The 15,408-nt window shown below is 39.1% G+C and overlaps 1 protein-coding gene across 1 annotated transcript in view; it reads right to left on the bottom strand.

Annotated features, from left to right (window-relative positions):
* Window positions 1-372: 372 nt before the first annotated feature.
* Window positions 373-15,408, bottom strand: part of LOC128881585 (acetylcholinesterase) — a 120,809-nt gene continuing 105,773 nt past the window's right edge. Inside the window, exons 5-6 of the mRNA XM_054132789.1 lie at window positions 13,197-13,354; window positions 373-8,586 (exon numbers count right to left, since the gene is read on the bottom strand). Coding sequence (XP_053988764.1) covers window positions 8,462-8,586; window positions 13,197-13,354 — 283 coding nt within the window. The 3' untranslated portion in view covers window positions 373-8,461. The remainder of the gene's footprint in view (window positions 8,587-13,196; window positions 13,355-15,408) is intronic.

Genomic DNA, 15,408 nt, shown 5'->3' with positions numbered 1-15,408 from the left:
GTTAATAATTCAAAAACGAAGCACCATCCGATATTTTTGCAAAGGAAGTTTGCATAGTTATTGAAACAGGTAAACTTCGAGCAACTTTGTCCGAATATTAATAATCCAGAAGAAATAGGTTATGCGAATTGAGTTGGGCACGCAAGAGAAGTTACACTAACTCCTTATTTCGATTCGATGTTAAGTGCGACTGAATTTTAAATTGTCACAATAAATTCACTTGTAATAGAGAATAAGAATTGCAGTTTACGTTTAATACATTCGGAGAGGGGTATGTTATTGATATATTGGATTGGTTAATAGTAAAATTGTATCGGTTTGGAAAAGGAAAATAATAGTAAAGAGTCAAGAGAATAAAATGAAATAAACAAATCATGATAAATTATAATTTTATTGTTTCCAAGTATCAATATGCCGATAGCATTAACAAAGAACTAACGTTGTAATTTATTTTTCATGTTGAAAATCATAATTTGTGTAAGAGCAAATATAATATTGTTGGCCCTTAAAACAAATACATATCATTTATTTTTTCTGAATGTGTCGCCGATCGGACCAATAAAGGATGGTCTTCTTTAGGTGTATAGCAGTATGTTACAAAATTCCTAAAAAATAATGAAAAAATTAATGCAACAAATATTCTGAATTGCTGCCACACGAGTGGAGTGAACAGAGCTTTCCAGTAGACCCTTAGGTAGTACACGGCTTAGGTTTAGTTTGGAAGTGTTATGCTTGCACCCTAGACAGATTTTTTTTAGGTTTTTGGCACGAACGGAGCACCTACTATTTAGGAGTTCCTGTCGAGTGGATCAACATAGCTTTAATGCAAGAAATAATGAGAGTAATGGTGAAATATTAACAATTTCTTGCAATATTTAAGGTAGTTGTTACGAGATAATCATGTAAAGTATAGATTGTCGAATATCACCGATTGGAAACTTTCATAAAAGTACAATCTTACTGCTCTCAGACAGGTCCATAAGAAACCAATATAATAAATCAATATATATTATGCAACTTCTCTACGTTGAGTTCCAGATTTTAATAAATTATACCTCAATAATGGGTGCGGTCAATAATTGTTATTTTTTGTTCAGTGGTTCATAATATCGGTTTTTATAACATATAAAATTTTCGGCAAATTCCTGAATAGCATTTTGATTTAAATTGAAAAAATTCACGTGAAAATCTGTATGTTCCATAAGAGTCTGTGTTAAAATTACAAAATTTTGATACATTTGATAGTCAATTTAAATCGAGATAGGCTGATATGGTTTATATTTAATCAAAGAATAATCGAGTGAAATTTGGTTAAAATCCTAAATTAGATAAATCCATGGAACAACTACCTTAATTCTCTCTACCTGCTTCAAGAATCTTGAAGTAGAAAAAGCAACGTTATTCTAAGCAATAACGTTAATTGCACAATGAAAGGAACCTTACTCAGTTGTGTAACACGGTGCTCCTTAAAAATGAATTTTGTTTAGCCAAAAGTGGGATATAAAAGTGAGTGATTTTCGAACGGCAATGGTTCGAATCCTAAGAAGGAGCTTAGAGGATCGAGACGACGAGCGACGTCGCGGCATCGATCGCGAGTCGTTGAGCCTTCCGACGAAGCCTGCAAGGGACGCCAAGTCCCCAGACAACGTCACTTGGTAGAAAATATGTTCGCTTTTCTCGCTTTAATCAAAATACCGAATTCTTTCTCTGTTCTCTTCGTTTAGTGTGTGCACGCGCTGTGACACGGATGATCGAACACTCGATGCTTTAGCTACGAAAAGATCTATCGGATAGAATCGACTCTCGCTATATGATATATTTATATAGGTGATATGTACGAAATGGAAGATTCACGTTTCAGCGTTTCGTTCGGCCGCGAGACGAGATTAAACTGTTCCGCTTCTCTGTCGATAAGCTCGTTCGATTCCTTTTACTTGGTTCTGCTTCTCCTAACGCCGATAGTCTCCCCCCAGATTTCGAGGATCGCGGAGAGCAGTCGACTTCTCGAGTCAAGTGCAGAGTTTCACGGCTCAGAAATCCTGGAAACTTTATTTTAGTATCTTTCCCTGTCCTGTTCAAAATTTCACAACTCGAAGTTTGCATCAAGTTCCGGAGGAACTTTGGCTGCTACGTTGTCTGTTAGGATTCATCGCGTGGGATCTATCGAGGGTCGCCTAGAACGTGGCGCGAGTTAGGCTGGGTTAGGTCGAGCCGAACCTTACACTCGACCGAGATTAGGCCAGACGTAGCTCTGATTAGGTCTCGTTTAGGCCCGCTTAGCTCTGTGATAGATTTGGATGAGACTTGCAATTCTCGCGAACCAAGTTTCATCGAAATTCTTCTTAAGGGGGCAGTCTGGTAATTGCAGATTGAAGATTCATTTTTTTTTTTTTTTTTTTTTTTTTAAAGTACACGATCTTGAGTATATATCCTCCCAATTCATTATAAAATTGTATCGAATACTATAGTGTGTTGGTCAATCGAAAGTTCCATAATTACTAAATCGTTTGTCGGATGTGCTCTTTTCGCTATAAAAATAAATAAATGATAAATCGAAATAATGAATTTAACAGCATAGATTCTTTGGATTTGGAAAATATTTTTTTTACATATTTTTTGGAAATATGTCGTCTTCAGTATGTATCCTGTCATTTCATTTCAATATTGTACCGGATATTATGGTTTGACGTACTAACTGAATTTTACTTTAACTTTTAATAGAGAATTTATTTCTTTTAAATTATATCGCAGTAAAAAAAAATTACAATAATTATTTGAATATATGCATAAAGTGTTCTCAAAGTTTCGATAAATTATATACATTCCTTTCTTGGGAAAAAAGTTCGTACGTATCATTAAAAAATTTAGTCCTGAACCTATTTCACCCCTTAAGTGTGAGTGAGTGAGCCTTGTGTGTCCACGTTCAGTTCTAAGTTTATTTAGCATTTCGTTCGTAAGCAACATGTAACCCTTTCGAAAAAGCGCCAGACTGCCCTCTCAACTCGGAATGGTTTTCGTTTTTCCCAAATCTCCATCTCGTCTCGCGAGAAACGATCGCCGATCATTCTCACAGCGCTTCTGTTGTGACCCAGAAATCGCCAGACGGCCCTTTAACGATACATTTATGATTAATCTTAATCGTTACTGTGTCTAAATGTCACCGTGTACCTACGTCACGGAGCAAAATTACACGGGTGCCTTAATTGTCTTACTTCTACGTCAACCTGTTTGACGTCACACGTAATTAGATATACAGCTGTATGTATATTTATATTCATATGTATATAGATTCATGTGTACATATATATTTTTATATATATGTATATATATATGTATATGAATATGTGTATATATATATATATATATATATATATATACATATATAATATGTATACGTATATTTACATCGCTTAATGGTACATCCCTTAAGTGTCTATTTTGTTTGTAATGTGGTTACGATTAATTCACGAGGTGCCATTTCTTTTTCACTTATGTTTTATTCTACCTCCCGTGACCTTTGGCAGCCGTGCAACGAAACTGAAAAATCTCTCTCGTCCCCTCGTCCCAGCTTTGTTTAATCCCCGCCGCTGCGTTTTCACCGGTGCGCGAAAACTTTTCTGCTCCGTAAATGGCGCAAAAAAAAAACGAGCCAAACAAATGGAACGAAATTTTTTTTCACCGTCACGCTAATATGTGTATGCATTTTAACCCCCCGAGGGTTCTTCCTTTGTCTTTATCGCGCGTAAAAGTGTCGTTGAGAAATCCGAAAGAAGAAGGTATGGAATCTAATCGAATGAAAGTGTATCGTTCCAAGAAGATCGAATTATCGTTGAACGCTGCGTCGCACCATTCGCTTTCGCTCGAATTTTCGAGGGTTGTTCGAAATTTGACCTGGACTCCTTTCCCCTAAATGGACTCTAAGATCGTTATCGTCATCTTTGAACTCTTTCTACCTAAAAACGACAGATTACTCCCGACCGGTAGTACTTTCTCTAATTTTTTTTTTTTTTTTTGGCTCTTCTAAATACGTATTTTCTAGTAATTTAATTTATCTACTTTAAAGATTTATTTCATCGACGGTATTGTCATGTTAACTGTGCCCATCTCGAAAGTCCAGATCAAAAGTAGTTTTCTTTTTTTTTGTTTCTTACGTCCCTGGTCCTCGCGTTGAAGATTGATTTCCCCTGAAACGATCGAGTGGATCGCGTTGCCGACCCTTCGAGCGCCAAATCAATCGCAGAGTTCCATATTGGCCAAATTTATTTTTCTTACCGACATCGAGTCGGAATTGATTTTTTCAACGGGGAAAATCTTTTATAGATATTCGCGGCCTTTTGGGGAAGCTCAGTCGCGCAATAGTTCTACTGTTTGGTAATAAGGGCGCTCAAAGGGTTCGAAAATGTTTTAATCGGGGTCTCGCGACTCGTGGGAGGAGAAGAAGGGTGGCACGGACAGAGAAATATTTTTCAAAGATTCCTCTCGCGTTCGATTCGCGAAGATCGACTCGACGGAGTCACCTTACCCGCGGGTGAATATCTAAACAAACGCAAACCGCTCTATCGCTCTAGTTCTAGTAATAGTTGCTCCGCTAAGAATGGAACTCGGATCCATGGACCATCGAGAACAGATCGAACAGTTCCAAGCACCGATTCAAAGAAATTCTTAGATCCTTGGACCGTCGAGAACAGATCGATCAATTTGAAGCACCGATTCAAAGAAATTCTTGGATTTGTTAAACCTTCGAGAATAGATCGAACAGTTCGAAGCACCGATTCGGAGAAATTCTCAGATTCTTGGATCGTCGAGAACAGATCGAACAGTTCGAAGCACCGATTCGGAGAAAAATCAAAGACCCGATAGGGGTTTTGAAAAGCAAGCGCGATCGTTCCAGGTCGCCGACTTTCATCGCGAAAACCTCGATGTCCTCGACGATGGGATCCCTCCATCGTCGGACCGAGGTTCTAGTGAACTTCAGAGAACGTCACGGAGGGACAGGAAATTTATTTACAACGATCCAGGAGCCCGAAAGGACACCAGAGAGGCGAGTTTGTCCAATTTCGCGGGCCAGACAAGCGGACCGTGAATTCCTCGGGTAACTGACACGATCCGTCGTCTTTCCTCTTCTTCCTTTTACATCTCGGCGAGCAAGTGGTACTCTCCGTGCTCGATGACGCCATCTCGAGCCGCGAGAACGCCAGTCTGCACTTAACCTGCTAAATTTTCGAGGACGTCATCTATGAATCCTTAAGCTAGTTTCGAGAAGTTACAACTCGACGTGATGACGATTCTTGTTACGCGTCATTTCTCTCGGATCGGTTGATTGCTTTAGTGGATGGTGGCTATAGTTCCTTGTCGATAATGGTAAATTCTTTGTAATTCGGAGGTCTGTGACTGCGCCTTGAATACTTCTGCTCTAAATCTACAAGTATTTCCTTAACGCGACTCTATAACATATTTTACAATTTTTTAACGATGACGCAAAATCAATTTTAGTTGGTTTCAATTGTACAAAGCTTGAGACTGTATTGGCTGGTCATTCGAGTGGAACATTCATCCTCTGGCATTATATAGATGACGTTTCCTTCGGAGCAGTGGAGTCTGTTATTCCACGAGATGCATTTGGTGGCGATTTATGTAGATATGGTTTAGGTAGATCGTTAGATTGGTCAGGTTAGAGTTATGGGGAGCTACCGACGACACCACATTAGTTTGGCCAGTACACCGGTTTAAAATTGATTAAACCGGGTAAGATTGTCAGGTAGGAGATAGATAGAGCTTGGGGTGCTTTTTCTTGAAACAATCGAATGGAGTCTGGCCATCGAATTAAACTGGACTCTTTCAATCTGACGGACTTTCGGTGGCCGTCGTCGAAAGTGCATTAGATTCTTCTAGATAGAATAAGACTGTATAGTACTATCTGGCAATATAATTGAATTGGACTTTTTCAAAGTGATGAATATTCAGGAATCGAAGCTGTTTACTCGATGACATTGGTCGAAAGTACACTGGACTCTCCCAAAGTGAAAGATGCTAGGGGAATACAATTCTTTCGTTGATAATTCCTCTTGGAGCAGGTGAACAGAGCGCCACTTTGTAATGAGATTAAACACTTCCAAATGAATGGAAACTTAGGAATCAAAGCTGATTCCTTCGATGACCTTGATCGAAAGCGCACTTGATTCTTCTGAGACGGAGAGTACTGGAGGAATAAAGCTCCTTTCTCGGTAATCCCTTGTGGAAAACCGAATGGTTTGTTGCGTGACCACTCAACATCACTGTGCACTTCTAACATATTACTGTGTACTGATAGATATCATGAGACATGAGCTGCTTCTTCTATGGAGTTCTCTTTAAACTTTAGAATGTTTCGTTGCCTCTACGTTCAATTCAGCTGATGTGTCGAACAAGAGGGAACCAAAAGAATTTTTATTTCATACCAAGAGATCTTCTTTTCTGAAGAATCACACAGCATGCCCAGAAAAGCGATGATTACTAAAGTCTGACGAAGAAATCCATTTCCTGGATCCTCTGGCTCGTGTTAGGCACACTCCAATTCGCAAACTAGTCTCGAGTTGTCAAAGAACTCCACTGCTCGGTGGGTCGTCCGCAATCTCCAGTCAGTCAATTCCAGATCGAAACTCGTGGCAAGTCGTTTCGCAACTTTGCTTAGACGTTTAAAACTCGCCAATCTCTGTGCACGTAACTTGTGGCTGATTTGGGAATGGATTACGAGGTAGACGAGCGGCTGGAAAGGGTTGGTGCTCCCGGAAACGTCTGAAAACTAACGCTGTCGACTTCCTGGAAGCAATCCAAGGGATTCGGGATCACGTTCTTATGTAAAACGGGCACTTGTTGCGTTTTACTAATGAAACTTTTGTCATGTGGGCATCGATCGCACGAACAGGTGGTTAAGAGCGGGTATCGACTCCTGGAGCGAGTCCCAGCTTCAACTGTTGTGAAACGCACGTTTCCCTCTCGGCGCTCTATCGATCGCCACGGATACTCTATTATTTACTCGCATCGGATCGCAACGCGTTATCATTCTCGAATCGAATGCCTGTAGTTTCCTCATTTTCATACGAATTTCTCCTCCGACTGTATTTCGAACGAACGACCTAGCGTTACTTTCGGATGTAGATGCGCTACCCTATTCAGAAAGTTCCAGGTCATGCTCGTTTACAAGAAACAGTGAGATGTGTGTTTATTCGATTTGAGCAAAGGAATATGAAATAATTGAAGATGAAAAAACTAAGAATCCATTTAATTTCTCCTTTGTTGTAGAAAATAGCGAGAACTTTTACGCAAAGCTTAATCCTCTTTAAGATTTATTAAAAACATTTTGAAAACGTTAATAAACAACGAATATGTATCGAAGAAATTAAAGAATTACAAAAGGTATTTATGGATTAATTTTGCTCAAAATTGAATCAGACCTTATTATGAGAATTTAAAACTCAAATATCATTAGTCGCTGTCGCGATCTCGTTCGTTCGCTTATTAAAATATTAAATTTAAATGGAATTAAATGTAGCAAGAGGTAGCAGTTGAAATAAATTTAAAATATTCAAATTGAAAAATTAGATTTTCCTTGAAAAATGCCACAAACTTTCCAGACCACCGTGGAATATTTTGAAGCACGAGAAAAACGTTGGCATAAGCGTGTAGCATGCAACGGGAATTATTTCGAAGGTGACCAATCGTAAATTGATGATTATACAAGTAGTTTCTCTTTTATTTAACATGCCCTGGAACTTTTCGAACGAGTTAATAGATTCTCCCGATTTATTGTTCTCGTAATCGCAAGGCAACCAACCATTCGTTCCCGTCGGTCTGCTGGTTCGAGTTCAAGACCTAGAATCCACTGGAACGATTGTCGTCTCGCTGGAAAATCGATATAGCCCTCCTCCCGTCCCTAGGAAGGTCGGGTCTCCTCCGTCGAGACGTCGCGACGCGTCGTGCCGAGAGGATCGTGCGACGTGCGACTCGTTAACCTGTCCGTGTTTTTGCGACTACAGTCACCGTCGTTCATCAATCTTTTAACCCTCCTGACTCCCCCCCACCCCACCCCCCTGCGAGTCGAATCCTGGCCTCCCACGGTTCGCTCTATTAAATCTGTTCCGTCGTAACGATGAACAGGGGATATCCTGTTAACGTTTCACGGAAAAGAGGAGAAACCGACGACGACGACAACTCCTGTGTTTAATCCCTCGTTAAGTCCTCGTCTGGTCTGTATCCGGGAATCGGTAGTCCTGTTTTGTTTTGTTAAGGAGTAAAAGTAACGTTCGACGGCGACGGGGTTCGGCGAATCCATCGATCCATCAGCGATTAGCCGCGAGTGTTAACCGTTTGACGAGATCTCGGACCGCGAATCGAACCCTCGATTCCTTTGTGGCTGTTCGAACAATGGGATCGTCGGCTTCCGGAGGGGTCGATCGATACGGATCCGTTTGCATCTTACGGTTTAAATCACTCTCGAAACCACCAAGATCGACGACAAACCCGTGATCAGCAGAGAGTTGCGTAGATCCTTCGATCCCGCTGACACGCTCGAGGCTATCGCGCTGTTGCATGCCTCTGGCGCAGGATCTGGAACATACGGAAACAATACAGATTTCGAAGACATACGAAGAGCTTAGTACAATTCAATAGTACTAATTGTTTGATTATACATAGGTTATAGGTGGCTTCAGAGTTCCAAAGATAAAATAATTTTGCCAGCCTGAGAATTGAAGCGCAAGAAACTCTGATAACAACACGGAGCCACGCAAATCTGGCCAAAAACAGAGAGTAGGTATTCGTTTCGCGCTCATTTCGAGCGGGCGAAAGTATTCGAACGCCCGGAATCGTCGTTCCACCGTGCCACGCTCGTCGCTACAGCCCCTGATTTTTCATTTCCCTTTGACGCGGCTCAAACCCACTGACAAACCCAGAACAAAAAGTAAACGAAACGGAAAAACGAGTTTTCACAGACGTTCTTTGTAATCTCTGCTCACGAGGCGGTTGGAATTTGCGCGAAATTGCGTCACGTTGGGAAGAAGGAGAGAAAGAACGCCGCGATCTCTCGAAGGATAACGAGTTTCCGGTTCTTCTGACTCTCTCTCTCTCTCTCTCTTTCTCTGTCAGAAGCTCCGGGTCGCTTTTCTAATTTCCACGGGGCCGAGTTTGCGGGTAATCGAGCTTCCTTTCAGCCGTGTTGCTTGTTTTTCGAACTACGCGGACAAATATTTGCCTGCAGCAAGTTTGATCCAGGCCAGAACGCTAAGCGTCCCGGCATCTGCGAGAAACAACAAGGAAGTGCGTTAGCGAGTTAACGAAGAGATAAGTTTGCGTTTGAAATCAAGAAGCAGCACGCTAGTTCAGCGTCCAGCCTCGTTAAAATCAACGTCGATCGCTCCCCCAAGATTAACAGGTTGCTAGTTCGCTATTAAGACCTGGATGGAGCGTAGAATAGTGCAAACCGTTCTGGTTTGCTAGTACGCGGATCGTCGTGTTGCCATAACTCTTGTGTGCACGGGTCGGGGCTCGCAAATCTAGCATATTTAGTTTAATGCCCCTACCTAACCAGGGTAGCAAAGCGCGATACTAAGCGAGCCACATGTTTCGAGGTCATAGAAGCACGTTTCGAGAAACAGGTGATGCGGTGTGTGCAAGCTAGGTACTGCGAGAGCTATTCGCTGTTTTTGATTCTTTGCAGAAAAACTTTTTGTGGGGAAAAAAAGAAAAAAATTACAATTGCCGAAATTTGAAAAATTTAAGCTTTTTCCGAAACATCAAAAAATTGTATAGAAGACAAGTTCAAATATTTTGTTTTGTATTTGTTTCGTAAATTTCATTAAAAAACGCACATTTAAAAAAAAAAGAACGTCTAATGTGGTCATATTTTAGCAGAGCTGTAGCTATTTGAAAAGAAAACATTTTTTTTTAAATTCGTAACTTTTTTGGTTTAGTACAAAAATCTGCAAAAATGCACAAAAAGATATTTAGTAGGATACTATAATGTAAAAATATTTCAGCTAAATAAAAAATGTAGAAATTCTGCATATATAGAGCATTCTTGAAGGGTAAAATGGAAATAAGAAAAATAAGTATAAAATGCAGACGATACGTACGATCTAAATCAGCGATTAGTTTTGCCACAAACTAGTACGTAAGATATACATAAGTATCTATGCAAATTTTCAGACTAATATCTGAAATAGTTTCCACGGTATAAGATTTCAAATCATTCTGGGTTCGCAGTTCCCATATTAGACTTCCCTTTAAGAACTGAAGATCGATGATGCGCGACTCACGCGATCCTGATTTATGTCGAAGCCCCTGAGGCACGACGTACGCCGTTTACCGGTTTTTCGATGCACGTTTCGGAAATTGTTATCACCAGAAGAAGCCAGCGAGCCAGCAATTTGGATCCGATTAAAGGGGAATTAAATGTCTTGTTAATTAATGCCAACGGGAAATTGGTGGCTACTGGAACGCTCTAATGGCTCGGCTAATTTAAGGTTCACCAGCGAAAGTGAAATTGTGAATCGTGTTAACCATAAGGATGTTTAGGAGATTTATTAAAATAGCCGGTATTTATTTAAAAAATTCTGGATTATTTTAACGAGTTTCCGAAGGTCCTTCAAAAAGTTTGGAGTCGTTTTACTAAGCCGTTTGAAAGTTGTAACAGTTTCTATGGATAAAAAATTTGCATCAAGTTAAATTGAAAACATGCTATTAAAACACATAGCTAGAATTATCTATAGATTTATAAATTAAAAGGCGTTTACAATGGCAATAGTTTTTTATTAATGATTATAAAGTAGAAAATTGACATTAAAAACAAGATTATAACTATAAATTTGTTCATTTAAGTGCCGTAATTACGAAGATATTCGACTAATTCAAATTTCATATACATTTGTCTCTGATTGTATCTCCCATACATTCTTGACCATTAATTCAAATAGAGAAATAGTATTTAAAAAATAGCAAGAATAATCTATGGATTTATAAACTAGTAGATTAAGTAACTAAAAAATCCCCGATTTTTTTTAACCTAACAAGACGGAAATAGCAGTCCTGGTTGTCGACAACTGTCGAATGGTTTTCAGCTTTTAAGTCAGGGGAAGCGGTTCACGGTTCGATTCGACAGTGATCGATGGAGGTACCTTTAGCAGTGGATTCGGTCGTTTTGCGGTCAGACAACTTCTATAGGATCCGCCAACGAATTTGTAAAGAAGACAGCTACGCTATATTTGCTTTTCCAATATTAATCTGGGAATTTCGCGTGCCTCGAGCTCTCTGCGGTCAAGCTATTTCTCTGGGTGATCAATTCTCAAAAAGAGCAGCCTAAATCGAGTGGCCCCAAGTGTCGATGCAACAATTGCATTTGCAGACATCTCCAACATTTCCTGGACCAGTCACCATGTCCAATCTCAGATGCAGTTTTCAGTGTGTAAAATCTTACGACACATGATAGTTTCAATTCAAATCTAGTATTTGATATAGTAACTTCTATTTGAAGAAAACTTTTATGAATTTTCATATTTTTATAGTTATTGTTCGAATTTTCACCACATATGTAGTTTAGCTTTTTTTTATAGAAATATGTAGTTAGATATGAATTAATCAGTATTCCTTTGTATGTCAGGTCTATATATTGTAATATTTATTTAGTAGGATGACTCTCAGAATATTATCAAAAGCTCCACTGATGTCGAGCTTAATAAGTAAAACGGTTATCTTAAATCGATGCTTGTTAAATTGAGCCAATATTTGCTAATGTAGTAAGCAGGCCAATACACCCTCTGTCCCATAATTAGTAACTAAACTAATTAGAAAATCTTAACACAATCATTTTGTTTATTCAAAATATTCTCCCTCGTCCGAAATACAATGATCTGCACGTTCAAAAAGTGCATCAAATGACTTTTTTCTAGCGTTAGAAATGGTAACAAGTGGTTGGTGCATTTCTTTAACTATACGAAGTCATCCTGTATTTTCTAGTACTATCAAAAAAAAAAAGGAAAACATGTCCAACAAATTGAACCATCGATTCGAGGTGGGAAGGCATTTTTCTGGAGAATACAAGCGAAGCTTGGAAGAGTACACGCAGTTCGTTTCGACCAAACAATAGGTTTAATCCGAATTGATCACGAATAAACGAAAGCAGGGAATTATGCAAGGGGGATGTGAAACGAGTCCACGCGTGCTGGAACGCGTCACGCCAAAACAATAGCGGTCGGAATAATGAAACACGGAAAGCCTGGTATGAAAAATCTCCCGGATATCGATTGGCGGAGCTCGCGCTATTTATCGAAGCTCTGCCTCGAAATTGTGACAGACAATTTCTGGGCGAGGCATCGATCTTTGCCGCTATCCTTAAACTAAGACATGCGAAGATGCCTGACGAAACGATGAAAAATTCTTCCGAACCTAAGTGGAAGTGAACGTATAAGAGCCACCAAAAGATATATAGGGTGTCTCATTTAAATCGGAATGGTTATCTCTCCATGCAAATACTGTCTGAGTAGGTTTGGGATAGCATTTCGTGGTGGCAGCGACATTGAATAGCGTTAATGTACGTATGATGTCTAAAATAGATATAACGACAGCAATAATTTAAGGTCATATTTTTTGTTCCTCCGACACAAAGTTTAAACCAAGTTTGATCATTTTGAATGTAAGTAATATTTAATTTTGCGCCGCCTCAGAAAGGGGAATTTAATATAATTTAATATAAAAGAAATAGAAATTATTTTACACTCTTCGGTGCAGTTTTAACATTTTTCAAAGTCGTTGGTCATATTCTTTTTCCAAAAATTAATTTATCTCTATAATCCTATAACCATCCTAATTTCATTGCTTCGAAGCTGGTCGAACATATTTACAAATAACAAATGGCTACGGCAGCATCAAACGTCATCACCCAGTATGATACCACTCACGAAATGTAAAATTGCGAACCATAGAAATGTGATGAATTTGCCTGAAAAGGAACCAGGTTAAAAATGCATCAAAGAAGATGGCAAAGAGCCTCGGAGAAACGAACACGAAAAGGGTAAAGGTAGCAGGAATAATTAACACAGGAAGGAAGGTAGCAGCACCCATTTCTGGTTCTCTGAAGGAGTTCCCTCCATAACTAACTAAACGAAAAACGAGAGAGAGGAATTCCGGGACGGTTGAAACGCGTTGAATTAGCGGTGAGTACGTACCCGGTATTCCGTTCAGCCTTGGCAGAAACTCGTTCCAGAAGGCACACGACGTGGTGCGCGGACCTTTGCCCAGCTCGATCTTCTCGGCGTCGAAAATAAAATACTGTGGTTCATCCCTCGAATAGGGCGGCCACTTGGACTCCTCGCTCGTCGGCTTCCTGGAAAAATAATTCACGAGCTAACAGGAAATGTCAGGCCCTAGTCGCGCGTCTTCCTACAAGGAGACGTCTCGACGACTGGGAAACACGACGTGGACGAGATTGGATGCAAGAAACCTTTGGAAATGTACACCACTTCTTTCTTATACAGTTCCAATACTTTACACGATATTTAAGGAGGGAGATCAGAACGCTGAAAATGCGACATTTCTTTACGAATCGTTTAAAAATAATTTATCACGTGGATCTTTGTGATACTTACACGGTATTTTATTGGTTATTTGGTGATAATAAATAATTTTTTTCCCCAGACAAAATTGTACGTAAAAAACATTGTACATGTGGACATGTTCGTAGACCCTCCTCATCGAAATTACAAATTCGTTTCGCGTGTCACTGCTAAATGTGATCGTTTCAAATAATTCTGTTAGTTATAAATTTCACGAATAAAGTATGAATACAAGGATAACATTCGCAAGGATAACGTTCCTTGGACTTCAAGAGCAGACGAATAATTTTAACAGTAAGCCAAACACTCGTAACGGAATTTATGGCAGGACTAGATACACTTTCATTAAAATAACATACCCTAGGCATTCGGGAAGGTAGAAGGTCATGACAATTAATTCTCAATGACGCATGCCTTTAAAATATAAACGAACGTCCCACTGGTGGATAGAAGTTCTCCAATAAGTGGCTACCCTTAGTGGAAAAAGAAATTGCAGCTAGTTAATAGATTATACCTGGCCAACACATGACATATCGAGCTCTATCTATCGATGTCGATAAATAATTCTTCACTTTCCATGTAACCTGGATTGAAAACCCGGGCGGGACATCCTCCCCGAAGGATTGTTAATGTTGCATTGTTTGGCCACTATAGCTAACGTTTGCACAGAACTGATCCACCAGCTGACATCGCGCACGTATTTATTATGAATGTATGAACACACAAAATTGGATTATTTATGAAAGTAGAAATTATTCAATTGGAAGTTACTTATAATAGTAGAAATGTTGAAGTTGAAGTTATTCAGGCAATTTATAATAATTTGCATTTACAATAATAATAATTTGTGCAGGTACGTTTGCAAAGATTTTGTTTCGTCTACTAATTAAAAATAAGAGCACCTGTACGTTTAAATGTATCCCCTTTTGAAATATTTAATTATACATATATATTACCACTAGAAAAAAACGTTAAGTACAGTTACGTCGAATGGTAACTCTCCTAGTTGAAATATTATCCGCCTAGCGATTAACTAGGCCAACATTATCGTCCTCCTCCTCTTTACAGAACCTAACTTTCAAAATTCTTCTCGAGGAGCCTTAAACGTTTTAAAAGCATTCCCTTTATGCAAGTCAAATTTGTCATACGGATCTCTCTCTCTTCTAGATAGACCATTGTTCCTCCAACAAAATGTTCGAGGACCATATCAACCGTATTCTACCCCAAACGAGGATAGTCTTGAATACGAAATCCAGTAATTTCGAGCTACCGTCCCCTCGGATGGAGACGGTTTTAAATAATGGAGGGAGAATCGACGGCTGCCAGACAATCCTGTGGAGTTTTGGGAAAATGACACCACATTGCTGAAGTTTACGTTAAATGTATAATTTAAATTTACATTCGGGTTGGCTCACGTAAACCGGAATATTTCTGCCAATCGTGAAGATACAAAAAATATTTTATATGCAATTTCAATTATACGAAGGGGCCAATATTCCACTTGTACATTTTTTTTATATATTCACTTGCCATAAATGCATAAACATTCGCAGTAAAATGATAAGTAGACTGTGAATTTTATGCAATTTTGACGAACAATAATATGGAAAACATACATCTAATATATATGATGTACGTTAAACATTTTTACAATTGTTATCATGATATTGTTATTTCATTTTGCATAAGTGAGCCTGATACCTTTTGGTAATACAGTTATTCGAAAACAAAATTAATATCAATTCATTTTTGATGATAGCTATTTCAAAATAACGAATTATTTTGACATTTTCAATTTGACAATTTATTTTAAGAAACCGTTACA

The sequence above is a fragment of the Hylaeus volcanicus genome, chromosome 8 (assembly GCF_026283585.1).
Source record: "Hylaeus volcanicus isolate JK05 chromosome 8, UHH_iyHylVolc1.0_haploid, whole genome shotgun sequence".
NCBI classification, from domain to species: Eukaryota; Metazoa; Arthropoda; class Insecta; order Hymenoptera; family Colletidae; genus Hylaeus; species Hylaeus volcanicus.
Note: the sequence above shows the minus strand (reverse complement) of the source record. Positions and strands in the feature narration are given on the sequence as shown.